Here is an 18,786-nt window from a genome sequence, read left to right as displayed (position 1 = left end):
TAACCAATCAGTATCACAGGCAGTCCTACAGATCTACCCGACTAGCACATCAACTGGCATGCATGACTAACTCAAACTCAACATAACAATAACTACTAGGATATCAAATCCAATGGGCCAGACTTGGTGCCTTAGACCCCTTAGTATAGTGAGGATAACTCACCTCGCAACTGTCTTCAGAAATAAGAAAGCTTAACTCCCAGGTCCAACACGAACTCCACCATCTAAAAGTACCACACGACCTTTTTCATAAATCTCCCAATCCCAGAAACCCACAGAATTCAATTGGTCAACCCCTTGGTCCAAGTCAAAGTCCACAGTGAGAGTCAACAGTCTATGTTGACTCAACTCGCCGAGTGCAAGTCGCCGACTCGCCGAGTTCTTCCTGAGTTCGAGAAGTCGTGGAATCCTCGACCTGCTCTCCAATGTCTCCTTTTAACTCATCAAGTTCATATGCGGCCAAGATTTTGGGAGAAACCCTAGCCAACTCGCCGAGTTTTCTAACACTCGCCGAGTTCAAGGCAATCTTCAACGAACTCGCCGAGTTGTTCATCCAACTCGCCGAGTTCATGGCCATCTTCAATGGACTCGCCGAGTCCCTTAATCAGCTCACCGAGTCCATGCACATGCTCTTTAAGCCATGGTAAGGCCCCAAATTATAGATCCAAGCTCCTAAGGCACGTTTATTACGTAAAGTTGCAATCTTTACGTACATGCAAGACTCTAAAGGCCCCAAATGATCAATCTAAGCTCTTTAATGGAGTTTTACACCTTGGGAGGGTTTCAACCTTGCACAATCTGGAAACTTTATGGATCTAGAGGTAAAGGGAAGTCCATATCTGAAGTTATAACTTCAGATCTTAGCTTAAACATGGAGAGTCCTTCATAACACCCATCCAAGGGAGGTTCAAAGTGAAAAGGGCTTAAGGAATAGCCTATTACCTTCCAAAGAGTGATGTCTGATGCAATCCCTTAGCTTTCCGGAGTTCTTGGCCTTGCTTTTCCTTGCTTCTTCAAATTCTTCCTTCCAAGGTTACTCCTTCAAGCTTGGACACCAAAGAACACACACACACACACACGTTTTAGGGTTTAAGAGGGACAAGAAGCATAAGGGGAGGCTAGTGGAGGCCAATGATCCTTTAAATAGGGTGTAAAACCCCAGAATTTAGGGTTTCATCTGCCAGCTCCTACTCGCCGAGTCCCTTGGTGGACTCGCCGAGTAGGTCACTAAACATGCGTTCCATTCCCACTGCTACTCGGCGAGGTGGGAAACCAACTCGCCGAGTAGGTCATAAGACCAATTATTCTTTAATTAAATTTATACCTGGAATCGGGACGTTACAATTGTCCCCCACTTGGAATAGACTTCATCCTCGAAGTCTACCGCGGTGAACAGTCCCGGATAATGTTCTCGCATTTCTGCCTCTGCCTCCAACGTCCATTTGGATCCCTTCTGATGCTCCCATTGTACCTTCACCAAAGGTATATCCTTGTTCCTTAGTATCTTCACCTTTTTCTCTAGTATGGCCACAGGCCTCTCCACATAGTTCAGGCGCTCATCGACCTGAATATCATCCAATGACACCACTGCCTCCTGATCCATAACGTACTTTTGCAGCTGCGAAACGTGGAAAGTGTTGTGTATCCGACTAAGCTCCTCCAGCAGCTCTAACCTGTAAGCCACCTTGCCAACCATGGCAGTGATCCTGAACGGTCCGATATATCGAGGACCCAATTTTCCCCTCTTCCTGAAGCAGATCACGCCCTTCCAGGGCGATAGCTTCAGGAGTACCATGTCTCCCACCTGAAATTCCAACTCGGATCGGCGTTTTTCGGCATAACTCTTCTGTCGACTCTGAGCGGTCTGCAATCGCTGTCTAACTTGCTGGATCTTTTCGGTAGTCTGCAAAACCACCTCCGTACTACTCATCACCCTGTGTCCAACTTCGCCCCAACAGACCGGGGTGCGACATCTCCGCCCGTACAACAGCTCGAATGGCGGGGCGCCCAGACTAGAGTGATGGTTGTTGTTGTAGACAAACTCTGCAAGCGGTAGGTGGGAGTCCCAGCTGCCGCCGAAATCAATGACACATGCCCTCAACATGTCCTCGAGGTTCTGATTAGTCCGCTCACTCTGGCCGTCGGTCTGCGGGTGGAATGTTGTGCTGAAGTGCAACTGCTTGCCCAGCTCCTCGTGAAATGTTTTCCAGAAGCGAGAGGTAAACCTGGCATCCCGATCAGAGACAATGGAGACAGGAACCCCATGGTGCGACAAGATCTCCCGAACGTACAATAAGGCTAGTTTCTCGGCCGATGAGCCCTCTTGAATAGCCAAGAAATGGGTGCTCTTGGTTAATCAATCCACGATGACCCATATAGTATCAAACCCCCTTGCTGTCTTTGGCAATTTGGTAATAAATTCCATCGTGATATGTTCCCATTTCCACATGGGAATCTCTAGGGGCTGCAATTTCCGATGCGGCCTCTGATGCTTGGCCTTGACCATCCTACAGGTCAAGCACCTCTCAACGTACGAAGCTATTTCCCGTTTCATGCACGGCCACCAATAACTCAACCTCAAATCTCGATACATCTTGGTGGCCCTCGGGTGAATAGAGAAATGAGACTTATGAGCCTCTTCCATAACCGTCTGCCTAACCCCACCCGTCATCGGGACCCAAACTCGACCACATCGAGTTAATAGTCCCCGACTATCCTTCACAAACCGGGTGTCCTCGCCTTTGATCCTTTCCAACTTCCAATTTTCCAGGCGGATTCCCTCGACTTGGGCATCTCTGATCAAACCCACTAGCGGAGAATCCACTGATATCCTCATACATACCGTTGGGGTGGAAGACCCTACTGACTTGCGGCTCAAAGCGTCCGCCACTACATTCGCTTTACCGGGATGGTGAAGAATCTCACAATTGTAGTCCTTGACTACGTCCAGCCACCTGCGCTGCCTGATGTTCAGGTTTGGCTGATCCATGATATGTCTCAAGCTCTTGTGATCCGTTTAAATGGTACAACGTACCCCGTATAGGTAGTGTCTCCATATCTTAAGAGCAAACACCACCGCCCTCAACTCCAAGTCATGCGTAGGGTATCTCGTCTCATGCGGCTTTAGCTGTCGCGATGCGTAAGCTATTACTCGTCCTGCATCTCTGGCGGTGCCAACCGGTACGGCACCTTAGCAATAGGGGTGGCACCTAGCACCAGGTCAATCCTGAACTCAACCTGCCTTTCCGGAGGTATCCCTGGTAATTCGTCCGAGAATACATCTGCAAATTCCCTGACCACCGGCACGTCGGAAACCGATATCTGGTCCCGGGCTCGTGTATCTATCACGTACGCTAGATAACCTGTACACCCATGCTGAAGGTATTGCCGTGCCCTGGCAGCTGAACCAAACCCTGATCCCACTCTGGTGCCCTCGCCATAAGCAATCAATTCTCCCCCACTTGGGGTTCGAACCACCACACGCTACCCTTCACAGTCGATCATTGCACCGAATCGACTGAGCCAATCCATGCCTACAATCACGCATACCTCCCCCATGGGAATCAGAATCAAATCTATCGGAAATGACACCCCGAAAATCTCCAAGTCACACCCTCGATAAACTGAAGAAGCAGAAACCCCATGTTCGTTGGCGATAGACACTCGCAACGGACACTCTAACTCGCCCACTGGTGCACTGAATCCCTTACTAAATGTCTGAGATACGAAAGACCGACTCGCCCCCGAGTCAAATAAGACCAAAGCAGGCAAGGAGTTCACTAAAAACGTACCTAACCATAGGTGCCACAGATAAGAATGCAACAGATATAAAAATAATGAGATAAGGATAGAAACATACCAGCAACCACCTCTGGTGCTGCTCTGGCCTCCTCCGCTGTAAGCTGGAAGGCACGACCCTGAACCTTTGGAGGCTCAGTCCTGACTGGTCTCCCATCCGTGATCCTCAAAGTAGCCGGCACTGGAGCCTGTGCCGGCTTGGCGGCGAGTAACGGGCATTTGGACTTCAAATGGCCAACCTGATCACAATGGTAACATAACCGCAGACTCTGAACCGGATCGGCCCGGCGACAGTCCCTCGCGTAATGCCCCACCCTTCCACACTTGTGTCATCCACTACCAGCTCGACACATACCAGAATGACCCTTGCCACACTTCCCACATGTGTGGCTCTACTGACCCCCAGTCCTAGTATCAGCGGTCTTAGACCGCTTCGGCGCCGGCTGAGAATGTGTCGAGGCCTGCTGTTGTTCTCTCAACTGTTGCTGAATCTCCAACTCATGCCATCTGGCGGCCTCCTGCAACTCTAGAAGAGTATCACATCGCTGGGTAGACACAAACTGACGGATATCCGTCTTGAGCATACTCAGATAACGAGTCATCTGAGCATGCTCTGAAGCAAACTCCGGGCAAAACATCTCCCTCTCAGTGAACATCCGGGTGATCTCCGTTACTGACTCCCCATCCTGTCTCAAACTCAAAAACTCCTATGACAATCGCTCTCGTTCAACCCGTGGAATGTAACGGGCACGGAACATATCCCTGAACTGCTCCCAAGTAACAGCAGCTCTCTGATCATCAGAGTATGACCCAGTCGCAAGTCTCCACCAGTCCTTGGCCCCCAACCTAAGCAGGTTCAGAGCACACCTGACCTTCTAGTCAGCAGGACATGAGCAGGTGAAGAAACACCCCTCCACATCTGAAATCCACCTGATAGCCTTAATGGGATCTTGTGTCCCATCATAAGTACGGGGCTTCGTGTTTTCGAAGTCCCTGTACTGAAAACCCCTACCAACTCCTCCCCCCGTTGCTGATACAGCTGATGCAGCTGGTGCGGAGGCTGTCTCTGCAAGGGCTGCATAACGCTCATCAAAATACTCCACCATGGCGGTCTTAATCGACCCGAACATCTCCGGTAACTGAGCCCGAAATGCAGCAGCAACCTCAACATGCAGGATTTCCCGAATTCTGGCATCCAACTCCTCTGTACCCATCTGCACCACTGGCTCAGGTACTGTCGGCCCCTCCTGACCTCCATCCCCTGATCCTGATCCTGAACCAGATCCAACCACGAAGCGTCTCATCATCACCATTCTGAAACATAGCACAAGATATTAGATAATTCATATAAATATTTGGGAGCCAACTCCCTACTAACCCTAGGGATTGCGACTTACTTGGCATGCGTATAGGTTCTGTGCTTTCAGTAGCATGGGCCCTTACTACCTTCCACACTTACCCATATTCGTCCCAAGTATCCCCACAACACCCTAACAATATGCACAACAAGGCGAGCACTCAACCCTCACTCCTAGAGGCATGCTAAATATCTCACAACTGACCTCTCGGTCTCTCTCAATCCCTCTTATCCGTGAAACTTCCACCAACCCTGCAGCACTAATGTATGCTAGCCATACATAATGTTGGACCCTATAGACTTTCGAATATCCAATCCTACCCCAAGCTCCCAATCAAACAAGAACAGAACATAAGGCCAAATCAAACATTCTCAGGCTATAAGATCTTAATTAGGTACAACTGTGATGCATACATTATACAACTACATTAATGATGTCAATCTCACATAAGGGATCCCTAGGCGATTAGGCATCATATAATCAAGCAATTCTATCATGCAATTCCTGAAGATCCCTAGCCTAGTACTAGCATGTTGTTCTAACATATCACAATATCAAATAACTGTATAGTATTTTGGGTCTACTTACTGGCTCCGGCTGATCATACACCCTGCATCCTCCTTTACTTATTTTGAAAACCATTTAAAACCATTTTGAAAATCTTTCCTCGATTTGAGATTGGATTCACACGAATGTTCCTCCAATTTACTCAAAGCAAGGCTCTGATAAAAACTTGTAAAACTCAAAATTTAAGCCAAATTTAAATTTTCAAAAACACGTCGAATTCATCAAAACATTACAACTTTGTTTTCAAAATACATTTGTATCAGAGTTTTCCCAGAAACATAACACAATAGGAGGAGCTGTACAATCATGCCTTCGCCTTGCCGCGATCCCCTAAGGTACCTGAAACAATAAACTGAAACTGTAAGCCCAAGAGCTTAGTGAGTTACCCCCAAAATACCGATACATATACATTCCACATAACAATATCAACATTAGCATATCATATCAATCAAAAACGGAACAGCATGCACTGGGTCCACAGCTTTACAAGCTGGACTACCCCTGGGCCCTCAGTATGAGTCTGGAATGCCTACCGGGACCTCAGCTCGTATCAGGAATGCCATCGAGCCCTCAGTACGTGTCTGGAATGCCTACCGGTCCCTCAGCTCGTATCTGGAATGCTCTCGGGTTTGTTGGCTACCGCACGGAGCAGTAAAACCTCCACCCACCCCACATAACATGTCGACATGTAACAGATAAATGCACATACATGTTATCAATCAGTATCACAGGCAGTCCTACAGATCTACCTGACTAGCACATCAACTGGCATGCATTACTAACTCAAACTCAACATAACAATAACTACTAGGATATCAAATCCACTGGGACGGCCTTGGTGCCTTAGACCCCTTAGTATAGTGAGGATAACTCACCTCGCAACTGTCGTCAGAAATAAGAAAGCTCAACTCCTGGGTCCAACACGAACTCCACCACCTAAAAGTACCACACGACCTTTTTCATAAATCTCCCAATCCCAGAAACCCACAGAATTCAATTGGTCAACCCCTTGGTCCAAGTCAAAGTCCACAGTCAGAGTCAACAGTCTATGTTGACTCGACTAGCCGAGTGCAGGTCGCCGACTCACCGAGTTCTTCATGAGTTCGAGAAGTCGTGGAATCCTTGACCTGCTTGTCGAGGTGTCCTTTTAACTCATCGAATTCATATGCGGCCAAGATTTTGGGAGAAACCCTAGCCAAGTCGCCGAGTTTTCTAACACTCGCCGAGTTCAAGGCAATCTTCAATGAACTCGCCGAGTTCATGGCCATCTTCAACGGACTCGCCGAGTCCCTTAATCAACTCGCTGAGTCCATGCAGATCTTAATCCATGCAGATGCTCTTTAAGCCATGGCAAGGCCCCAAATTACAGATCCAAGCTCCTAAGGCACGTTTATTACGTAAAGTTGCAATCTTTACGTACATGCAAGACTCTAAAGGCCCCAAATGATCAATCTAAGATCTTTAAGGGAGTTTTACAACTTGGGAGGGTTTCAACCTTGCACAATCTGGAAACTTTATGGGTCTAAAGGTCAAGGGAAGTCCAGATCTGAAGTTATAACTTCAGATCTTAGCTTAAACATGGAGAGTCCTTCATAACACCCATCCAAGGGAGGTTCAAAGTGAAAAGTGCTTAAGGAATAGCCTATTACCTTCCAGAGAGTGATGTGTGATGCAATCCCTTAGCTTTCCGGAGTTCCTGGCCTTGCTTTTCCTTGCTTCTTCAAATGCTTCCTTCCAAGGTTACTCCTTCAAGCTTGGACCCCAAAGAACACACACACACACATGTTTTAGGGTTTGAGAGGGACAAGAAGCATAAGGGGAGGCTGGTGGAGGCCAATGATCCTTTAAATAGGGTGTAAAACCCTAGAATTTAGGGTTTCATCTGCCAGCTCCTACTTGCCGAGTCCCTTGGTGGACTCGTGTAACGACCAAAACTTCAACAAAATTTAAACTTTTCAAAAACATCAAAATTCATTAAGTTATTACAAAAAGGTTTTCAGTACATTTATTATCAGAGTATTCCCAGATCCATATCCTAAAACATAAACATGAGGAGCGGTACGATCACGCCTTTGCCTTGCCACGGTCTCCTGAAGAACCAGAATAACATTAAACCACAACTGTAAGCCCGAAAGCTTAGTGAGATACCCCCAAAATACCAACCACATATACCATACACATAACATGCCACATTATATAGAATCACAGAAAAACCATGCATATTGGGTCTACTGTGGGACTGGTCCGCCGTGTCGGGCCTTCAGTCCACCTGGTCCACCCTCCGAGTCTACTCATGTCCCTCGAGTCTACAGTGTGGTTGGACCGCCCGCACCGGGCCTTCAACCCACCTGATCCACTCTCTGAGTCTACAGTATGACTGGTTCGCCCGCATCGGGCCATCAGTCGGCCTGGTCCACTCTCCGAGCCTCAGCACATCTGGTCCGCCCTCGTGGAGCCTACAGCCTATCCGGACCGCTTGCTGGGCCTTCGGAACAACCGGTCCGCCCTAGGTATCTTTGCCTACAGCACGAAGCAGGACCCGCCTCAACCGAACTCCGGTCCAAACAACCATGTGCACATAAACATACAATCACATAACAGTTCATATTCAATCAAACCGATCTAGCAAATCACGTAACACAACATACTCTAAGCAGGATACCGGCCTAACCAGTCATTAGCATAGCAACATCCTATATACCAAGATACCGACCTTAACCAGGTCTCTAACGAATACCATCCTAACTACCAGGATGCAAACATATCAAAGCAATAACATAACAACAGATACCCGAATCTCAATCCGATAAAGGGCCAGCCTTGGACCGTGTTGATATAGTGAGGATAACTCACCTCGAAACTGCTGGCTGAACGGATAACTCAAGCTGCTCCGACTACTGGTAGGATCTCCACCACTCGCCAACCACCAATACACTGAACTTGAAACAATTTTCAACAATTACCAAAATGCCCCTAGAAATCAACTGGTCAAAGTCAAAGTCAAAGTCTACCGCTGACTGATGCTACTCGCCGAGTCAACCCGATGACTCGCCGAGTCCCCATACACAGGACCTCTTTCAATGCGCGACCCAACTCGCCGAGTCATCCCTTGACTCACCGAGTCACAGCCGAGTCCAAGAACCGACTTGCCGAGTCTACGACTATTTTCAACCTACTCGCCAAGTTGTTCTTACAACTCATCGAGTTCCAGGCCATCTTCATCCAACTCGCCGAGTTATTCTTCCAACTCACCGAGTTCCAGCCTTCCTTCAAGCAACTCTCCGAGTCCACCCATGTGACTCGCCGAGTACCACCGGGTCTGAATCCATACAGAGGATTTCCAAGCCATGCAGATGATCCATACCATAGATCTACCCCTCCTAAGGCCATCCATCACGTAAAGTGGCCATCTTTACGTTTATCCAAGAAGATCTAGGCAATTTCACAATAGGGTGTGGGTTTGGGACAACATAGCTCTATCAATCTCTCATCACCAGGGACCTTTATGCATTCTAACCCTTCTCCATTCCAGATCTGAGGTAGCAACCTCAGATCTAACCTCTATACTCCAATACATCAAAAGATATGATCTCTCACACCTCCGAAAATGATGAATCTAGATAATAGCAGCTCAAATAATGAAATAATACCTCAAAAGGAAGATCCAAGAGAAGATTAATCCGAATCCTTGCAAAGCCCTTTGATCCAAGTCTCTTCTCCTTCAAGATTTCTTCAACAATCACTTCCCCAAGCTCCAATTGCACTCAAATCCTCCACAATCATGCATCTAGGGTTTCTGGACTTCAAGGGAGATCAAAGAGGCTGGGGAGAGGGTATAATGTCCTTTAAATAGGGCTCATCCTCCGGATTTAGGGTTTTCTCCACTCAGCACCTACTCGTCGAGTCCATCTTTGGACTCGCCGAGTAGGCCACTTAACACGCAACCAAAGTCGTGACCCTACTCGCCGAGTCCACCCATGGACTCGCCGAGTTGCCTTTATACACACTTTCACTTTTAGCCCTTCAACTCTACTCTTGATATTCCGGGATGTTACAATTCTCCCCCACTTAAATTAGGCTTCGTCCTGGAAGCCTGCGGCAACTCAACTCTAGAAATTTTCTCGCATTACAACTCCTGGCATTACCCAGACAAGTTCCCCAAAGCACAATCATGGAAACCAAAAACTCACTTTCTCCTTTCTCGCGGTGTCCTGACCACCGTCACAAGCCTGCCACCGGCTTTACCCTCTGATAACCACACCTAACAACTGAGCACCACCCATGATGCAACACTGCTCCAAATCACAACCATCACTCGACCCATATGAGCTAAAAAAATAACTATGCACCACCGGATTCCTGATCCGAGTCCAACTCTATCCATTCCATGCTGACAGAAAGACACATTCTTCAGAGCAACTCCCATGAGTTCTCCTTTTGCAATCACCTGCACAAGCTGAACTAGCTCTAGCACCCTCAGGTTAGGAAAACCCATCACACTGACGACCCTCAAAACATCCCTCAGGATGAAGCACTACTACATACACAATTCCTTGATCAGAATCGGACTGGGAGTCCAAGACTCCATCCCTGCATCCCTTCCGGGCCCCTCGATTCTGCACCCACGGAACTCCTTCCACGACCTCAGCAAACATCCCATCCGGATGTGTTTCCATATCACCGTCACACATATTGCGCAATAATCACAAAGAAAACACTTCAGTCATAACTTTGCACTACTGATTTCACTTCCGTGACTTACACTCCCTCTCGGAGCTACATCCCCTTCCTTTCCTTACCAAGGAGATCCACTTGGCAGTCTTGACACTACCACCAGTGCCGCGGTGCTCCCCCAACACGACACTATTTTCCTTATGACATAGCCTCTATCCCATGCACCATACATACCCTAAATCCACTCGCAAAGACTCTCAAGTCCATGCACTACCTCCACTAATCGTGATCAATATCCGGGGCCAGACCTTACAACGCTAACATATCGCGACATACTCAATCCATTTTCTCGCACCGATCTAATGACACATGTAGAGTCTTCAGCATGACTGGACCGCCTTACCATGCCTTCATCCAACTGGACCACTCTCATAACCTTCAGCAGACCTGGACCGCCCTCTAGGGCCTTCAGTCTGGCTGGACTGTTCCTCGAGCCTTCGGCCTGACTGGTACGCCTACCGACCTTCAGTCTATCTGGACCGCTCGACTAGCAATCAACAATCCGAGTTACTCCTTCGGGAAACTCCTCCCATGCATACTGTTCTAGCCCTCTAGGGGTTCCGAACTCTACCTCCATCCCATATACTCAGTTCTGGCCCGATCCTAGGCCTTCCACAATCAATCGCTCTTGGTCTGTATCCCGCCCCGCACGTCTCCCATTTACTCATACCATCCAATGCCCTAGGCTGATCGGGCCACCACTGAATCCCATGCAGCTAAACAACCTTTCATACTCATCGATCCTCCAGAGAATTCTCCAATTCTCCCCCACTTAGAGCACTGCCTATCAACCACCAGTCGCCACACCGACCTCCCTCAACAACCCTTCACGGCACATACTCTTTCACACGAACCGATTCCCACTAGCACGAGCAATCTTCACAGATCACAGATCAACACTGATCATTCCGGACTTGAAAGAACTCGATCTTCAGCTAACCACTCCTTAGAGTGCAAATGCTACCCGATATCCAGACCAACACCCGATTCCCACGAACAACCCTCATGAAAGATAACCAACGAATTTCCGAACACTAAAACCATAACCAAGCCATAACCCTCAACACCAAAGAATACAATACCGAAATCCACGCAACAAGACTAGCAGATAAACAATACTCCATAATAACCATAAAATAATAAGACATCAAGAAGAACATACCCGCAGCTGCATCCGACACTACCCTGACCTCCTCCGCTGTAAGCTGAAAAGCACGACCCTGAGCCCTTGGGGGCTCCGCTCCACCCTGACCTCCACCCGTGATCCTCAATGTGGCCGGTACTGGAGCCTGCACCGGTCCTACAGTAAGTCGTGGACAGTTGACCCTCAAGTGCCCAACCTGATGACAATGATAACAAATCCTCAAATCCCGACTCGGAACTGCCTGTCGACAATCCCTAGCATAGTGCCCCTCCTTTCCGCACTTGCGGCACGCACCACCGGACCGAAAAACTCCGGTGTGACCCCTCCCACACTTCCCACAAACGTGGCTGCCCTGATCTCCCACCCTGGAATCAACGGTCTTGAACCGTTTCGATGCCGGCTGCGACTGCACCGGAACTTGCCTCAGCTCACGTAACTGCAACTCAATCTCCAACTCCCGCCGCCTGGCGGCCTCCTGTAACTCTAACAATGTCTCGCACCTCTGCGTAGACACGAACTATCTGATATCCCTCTTGAGCATACTCAGATATCGGGACATCTGAGCCTGCTCCGAAGCAAACTCGGGGCAAAACATCACCCTCTCAGTGAACATCTTGGTGATCTCCGTCACCGACTCTGAATCCTGCTTCAGCTCCAGGAACTCCCGAGCCAAACTCTCTCTCTCTCTCTCTCATCCCGCGAAACATAACGAGTGTTGAACATCTCTCTAAACCGATCCCATGAAACCGCAATCCTCTGCGCATCCGAATACAACCCCGTGGTCAATCTCCACCAATCCTTCGCCCCGAGCCTCAACAGGTTCAGAGCACACCTCACCCTCTGATCAGCAGGGCATGAACACGTGAAGAAACACCCCTCCATGTCCAGTAACCATCTCATAGCAACGATCGGGTCCTAAACTCCATCAAAAGTGGGAGGCTTCGTATTATCGAAGTCCCGATACTGAAAACCTCTACCAGGTCCTCCCCCTGCCGCTGCTACAGCTGTTGTAGCCGACGCGGCAGCCGTCTCTGTAAGAGCCGCATAACGATCATAAAAATACTCCACCATGGCGGTCTTGATCGACCCAAACAGTTCTGGAAGCTCGGCCCGGAACAACGCAACAACCTCATCGTGCAGGATCTCACGTATCCTAGCATCCAATTCGCCTGTGCTCATCTAATCGATAACCTCGGGCGGTACTAACCCGCCCTGACCTTCCTCTCCTGCTCCCGATCCTGACCCAAATCCACTCCCAGCATGCCTCGAAGTCTCCATACTGAAAAACACCACAATATCTCAGATACTTCCCACTATCCCGGGGACCAACTCTCAACCCAACCCTAGAGGTCATGGTTTCCCTGATACGCGTATGGGTCCTGTGCTTTCAGTAGTACGGGCGCATACTACCTTCCACACCTACCTATATTTGTATGAACTACTTCCACAACACCCTAGTGAAAACATACATAAAAAGTGTTCAATCCTCACTCCTAGAGGAACACTGGAAATCTCATACAGAAGGAAACTCTAGACTAGCAGGCATCATAAATCAGGCAACACATCATGAAATCCTGAAGATCCCTAGCCTAACACTAGCATGTTGTTCTATCAAGCTTAATAAAAACAAATATCATGTATGGTATTTTGGGGTTACTTATTGGCTCCGGCTGATCGTACCTCCGTGTCCTCCTTTACTTATTTTGAAAACCATTTTAAATTCTCTTTTGAAAACCCTCCTCGATTTGAGACTGGAGTCACACGAGTGTGACTCCAATTCACTCAAACCAAGGCTTTGATACCAACTTGTAACGACCAAAATTTCAACAAAATTTAAACTTTTCAAAAACATCCCAATTCATTAAGTTATTACAAAAAGGTTTTCAGTACATTTATTATCAGAGTATTCCCAGGTCCATATCATAAAACATAAACATGAGGAGTGGTACGATCACGCCTTTGCCTTGCCACGGTCTCCTGAAGAACCTGAAAAATATTAAACCACAACTGTAAGCCCAAAAGCTTAGTGAGATACCCCCAAAATACCAACCACATATAGCATACACATAACATGTCACATCATATAGAATCCCAGAACAGCCAGGCATATCGGGTCTACTGTGGGACTCGTCCGCCGTGTCGGGCCTTCAGTCCACCTGGTCCACCCTCCGAGTCTAGTCATGTCTCTCAAGTCTACAGTGTGGTTGGTCCGCCCGCACCGGGCCTTCAACCCACCTGGTCCACTCTCTGAGTTTACAGTATGACTGGTCCACCCGCATCGGGCCTTCAGTCAGTCTGGTCCACTCTCCGAGCCTCGGCACGTCTGGTCCGCCCTCGTGGGGCCTACAGCCTATCCGGACCGCTCGCTGGGCCTTCGGAACAACCGGTCTGCCCTGGGTATCTTGGCCTATAGCACGAAGCAGGACCCACCTCAACCCAACTCTAGTCCAAACAACCATGTGCACATAAACATACAATCACATAACAACTCATATTCAATCAAGCCGATCTAGCAGATCACGTAACACAACATACTCTAAGCAGGATATCGACCTAACCAGTCACTAGCATAGCACCATCCTATATACCAGGATACCGACCTTAACCAGGTCTCTAACGAATACCATCCTAACTACCAGGATGCAAACATATCAAAGAAATAACATAAGAACAGATACCCGGATCTCAATCCGATAAAGGGCCGGCCTTGGTGCCTTAGACCCTGTTAATATACTGAGGATAACTCACCTTAAAACTGTCGGCTGAACGGATAATTCAAGCTGCTCCGACTACTGGTAGGATCTCCACCACTCGCCAACCACCAATACACTGAACTTGAAACAATTTTCAACAATTACCAAAATGCCCCTGGAAATCAACTGGTCAACCTTTGGTTAAAGTCAAAGTCAAAGTCTACCCCTGACTAACTCTACTCACCGAGTCAACCCGATGACTCACCGAGTCCCCATACACAGGACCTCCTTCAATGCGCCACCCAACTCGCCGAGTCATCCCTTGACTCACCGAGTCACAGCCCTTCCAAAAGAAACTTGGACCCTACGACCAGACTTGCCGAGTCCAAGAACAGACTCGCCGAGTCTACGACTATCTTCAACCTACTCGCCGAGTTGTTCTTACAACTCGACGAGTTCCAGGCCATCTTCATCCAACTCGCCGAGTTGTTCTTCCAACTCGCCGAGTTCCAGCCTTCCTTCAAGCAACTCGCCTAGTCCACCCATGTGACTTGCCGAGTACCACTGGGTCTGAATCCATACAGAGGCTTTCCAAGCCATACAGATGATCCAAACCATAGATCTACCCCTCCTAAGGCCATCCATCACGTAAAGTGGCAATCTTTACGTTTATCCAAGAAGATCTAGGCATTTTCACAATAGGGTGTGGGTTTGGGACAACATAGCTCTATCAATCTCTCATCACCAGGGACCTTTATGCATTCTAACCCTTCTCCATTCCAGATCTGAGGTAGCAACCTCAGATCTAACCTCTATACTCCAATACATCAAAAGATATGATCTCTCACACCTCCAAAAATGATGAATCTAGATAATAGCAACTCAAACAATGAAATAATACCTCAAAAGGAAGATCCAAGAGAAGATTAATCTGAATCCTTGCAAAGCCCTTTGATCCAAGTCTCTTCTCCTTCAAGATTTCTTCAACAATCACTTCCCCAAGCTCCAATTGCACTCAAATCCTCCACAATCACGCATCTAGGGTTTCTGAACTTCAAGGGAGATCAAAGAGGTTGGGGAGAGGGTATAATGTCCTTTAAATAGGGCTCATCCTCCGGATTTAGGGTTTTCTCCACTCAGCACCTACTCGCCGAGTCCATCTTTGGACTCGCCGAGTAGGCCACTTAACGCGCGACCAAAGTCGCGACCCTACTCGCCGAGTCCACCCATGGACTCGTCGAGTTGCGTTTTTACACAATTTCACTTTTAGCCCTTCAACTCTACTCTTGATATTCCGGGATGTGACAACCCGCCGAGTAGGTCACTAAACACGCATTCCATTCCCACTGCAACTCAGCGAGTAGGGCAACCAACTCGCCGAGTAGGTCATAAAACCAATTATTCTTTAATTAAATTTATACCTAGAATCGGGACGTTACAACAGTGATGAATTGAAAGTAACTAGGTACAATGATGCTATTTTTCAGATAGAGAGAGATAAGTTTTGTTCCCAATCTGGCTGGGTGTTTACCCTTAATGAAGGAGCAATAACTTGGAATTGTTCCAAGCAGGAGATGGTGGTTGATTCTACCTGTGAATAAGGATACTTTGCCGTAAGCAAAGCATCGAAGGAGGCTATATGATTGAAGAACTTCATTGGAGACCTTGAAGTTGTGCCAACCATAAAGGATCCGATGGAGATTTTCTATGATAATGAAGGAGTGGTTGTCTTGACAAAGGAACCGAGAGATCATGGCAGATCGAGACATATCAACAGAAAATACCAATTTATCAGACATAGAGTAGAAGAATGACAACTTGTCGTGAAGAAGGTATCATCAGAAGAGAATCCTCCAGATCCCCCCCCCCCCCCACACACACACACACACAAAGGGTCTAGGTAGGGTTAAGTATGTTTAGCATCCTAGGATCACTGGTATGAAAGATGATATTAGTTTTAGTAGTTAGATAGATATTTAGAAACTAGTAACAAAGTAAATGTAGTTGACATTTGATGATTAAGAAATGGAGAACTATTTATGAGTATTGCTTACTATCTTTTATCAATTATTTATTATTTTGTTTCATTTTGTATGTTTTCCTTCCTGAATAAATTGATAATTTAAACATCTACAGTCGATCATACTCTTGGAAGTAAGTAATGAATCAAGACGGTCATGAATCGGACTGTAGATTGTCTAAGGGTTTAGACATATCAATAGTTTGCTACAGTATTCATGAATACTTTTGAAATGGGGAATTGAAGTATTGGATTGATCCATGCTCAGAGAATTACTTCATGGAATTTAGAGTAATCATGAGACGATAATATCTTATAGTCTTTAAATGGAGATATATGAGTTGTTGTTTACAAGTTTGTTGCGCATTGATAATGCGTAAGCACATTAGTAACTTGATGTCATAAAATGTATTGTTGTGCGTGATTTGATGGGTAAATAGTACAAGCATATAAATCAAAGTTTATCTATTCATTTTGCCCTAACGGGAAAAACGATATCTTGGGCCCCTCAATGATTTGGTGTTGGCGTATAGTGTCAGGCCCGATCAAGACTAAATTGATGTGTTCGATTTCTAGTTCTTTGTCATTACAAATAAGAAATTGGGAAACAAAGTATTAGAGAATGAGATGATCCGGTTCCATGTCGTTTGTCCACGTGATATTTTGCAGAATGGATGATTATATGATCACCTATCTTAGGACTCGTAACTGACTAGGTCAGAGTTCTTCAGCGACTTTGAGAGCTAGAATTTGCTAATCAGTTTTTAAAGTTATACTAGTAATTATAGTTATTAGACTTATACGATACTTTGACAACTTACCTCTAAAACACTCATATAATAATTATGAAAAAAAATACCTTCCATTTTAAACTTTTGGGTGATTATCGTTTTAAAATTATAAAACAATTTTACATATGCCATACACTAGTCGATGTCACGTAACATATGAAAGCGTGGTTGTACAGTAACTGAATTTAAAATACAATTAATTTAGTAAACAGATCTATGGTATGTGAGTCGGTATATAATTCATTTTAATTTTATGGTCGCTATGAATTTGATATTTAACATCATAGAGTAAAATGAATATTTAGCAAAATTAATTAATTAAGTAGAAAATCAATTTAAAAAATTCAGTTTAAATAATATTAGAAATGTATTAAATAAAAAGGTTTGATAAAATTTGAATTTAAGTATAAATAGAACATCAAACGAAGGGTTAAAGGGGCCATTTCCATTTCTTTCATCACACCACCATTTTCAGTTTCCATTTCTTGTCTGTCTCTCTCTGCATTTTCGAAATGACGAGATTACGTGCAGTTGTGGTTGATGATCAAAGGGGGCAGCTTATGTACGCCTCACGGATGCTCCGGACTTCATCATTTGAAGGTATAGCCGAAATCTTTAATATTAAACGTCAATTTGGAGAGATTCGGTTGGATAATGAGTATACATTAATTATGTTATGATATAATAATAATAATCTATGTTTGCAGTTATTGCTGCTGTTGAAAGTGGAGAAGCTGCTCTCGATTTCCTTGGATTAACTGGAGAGAATGTAGGGGTTGCCATACATTTGCATATATTTGTTCAGATCAATATATTATAAGGAGTGACTTGTGATTTGATTAGTCTAACGACATCTAAACTTTTGACTAAATGACAGGATGTGAAGGTCGATGTGGATCTCATACTAACTGATCATGATATGACGGGAATTAGTGGTTACGAGCTACTCCTGGAACTCAAGGTTGGTATATATATGTGTATTAACTTGCATATTTCATTTGCATCAAACTAAGTTGAAATTGTTTTGACAGAAATCAGAGCTGAGCAATGTTCCTGTGGTCATATTGTCCGCTGATGCAAATGAAGAGCGCGTCAAAAAGTAAGAGAAATCTCAAATCAAAATTTCCAAAAAAACTCCATCGATAGCCCTAATACCACTAATTAAATCTTTAACAGATGCATGGATGGAGGGGCGCTCATGTTTCTAGAGAAACCACTGCAGGCCAAAGATGTTGCTAATGTGTATAACGCAATTGTTGAATAAGGTAGGAAGCAGCAGGAGCGTTGCATGGCTAGGGCACGTTCAAGTTGGCGACCACCATGGGCAATTAAATAAAATAGAGCTAGGTAGTATTAAAAGTTATTATTATATATGATCCATTACATATGTTGAAACTTTCATCGGATTAGAATTATGTTAGAAACGATTGATGGATTGGGATGTTAAGTTATACTATATATGTTTAAGGATATTAAGTTATACTATCTATGTTTAAGGATATTAACTTGAAAATTTCCTCGACTAACGTCTGAAATTATGGTGTTTCAAATTTATTGTCTTCAATTAATACGCAATCCACAAATACGGAGAATAGGATTTCCCCCCCAATCAAGTATATATGTACTTGTCACAGTTATGCAGATACTATGAACTTAATCAAATGGCTTGAATATTGATTAG

At 45.8% G+C, this 18,786-nt stretch overlaps 1 protein-coding gene across 1 annotated transcript; it reads left to right on the top strand.

Moving 5' to 3' along the window:
- The first annotated feature begins 17,553 nt into the window (after window positions 1–17,553).
- On the top strand, window positions 17,554–18,585 carry LOC145034187 (two-component response regulator ARR5-like). Its single transcript, XM_078982547.1, has 5 exons — window positions 17,554–17,705; window positions 17,813–17,874; window positions 17,983–18,066; window positions 18,137–18,204; window positions 18,282–18,585. Exons 1-5 carry the CDS (start codon window positions 17,618–17,620, stop codon window positions 18,367–18,369), a joined length of 390 nt encoding a protein of 129 aa, XP_078838673.1. The 5' UTR covers window positions 17,554–17,617; the 3' UTR covers window positions 18,370–18,585.
- The last annotated feature ends 201 nt before the right edge of the window (window positions 18,586–18,786 follow it).

This window comes from Lactuca saligna, chromosome 3, assembly GCF_052625555.1.
Source record: "Lactuca saligna cultivar CGN05327 chromosome 3, ASM5262555v1, whole genome shotgun sequence".
NCBI lineage: Eukaryota > Viridiplantae > Streptophyta > Magnoliopsida > Asterales > Asteraceae > Lactuca > Lactuca saligna.
This window is presented reverse-complemented; position numbering and strand designations above follow the sequence as displayed.

Coding starts and splice junctions, on each gene's coding strand:
- LOC145034187 (XM_078982547.1), top strand. CDS start 17,618: ATGACGAGATTACGTGCAGTTGTGGTTGATGATCAAAGGGGGCAGCTT. Junction 17,875..17,982: donor TTGGATTAACTGGAGAGAAT/GTAGGGGTTGCC, acceptor ACTAAATGACAG/GATGTGAAGGTCGATGTGGA. Junction 18,067..18,136: donor AGCTACTCCTGGAACTCAAG/GTTGGTATATAT, acceptor TTGTTTTGACAG/AAATCAGAGCTGAGCAATGT.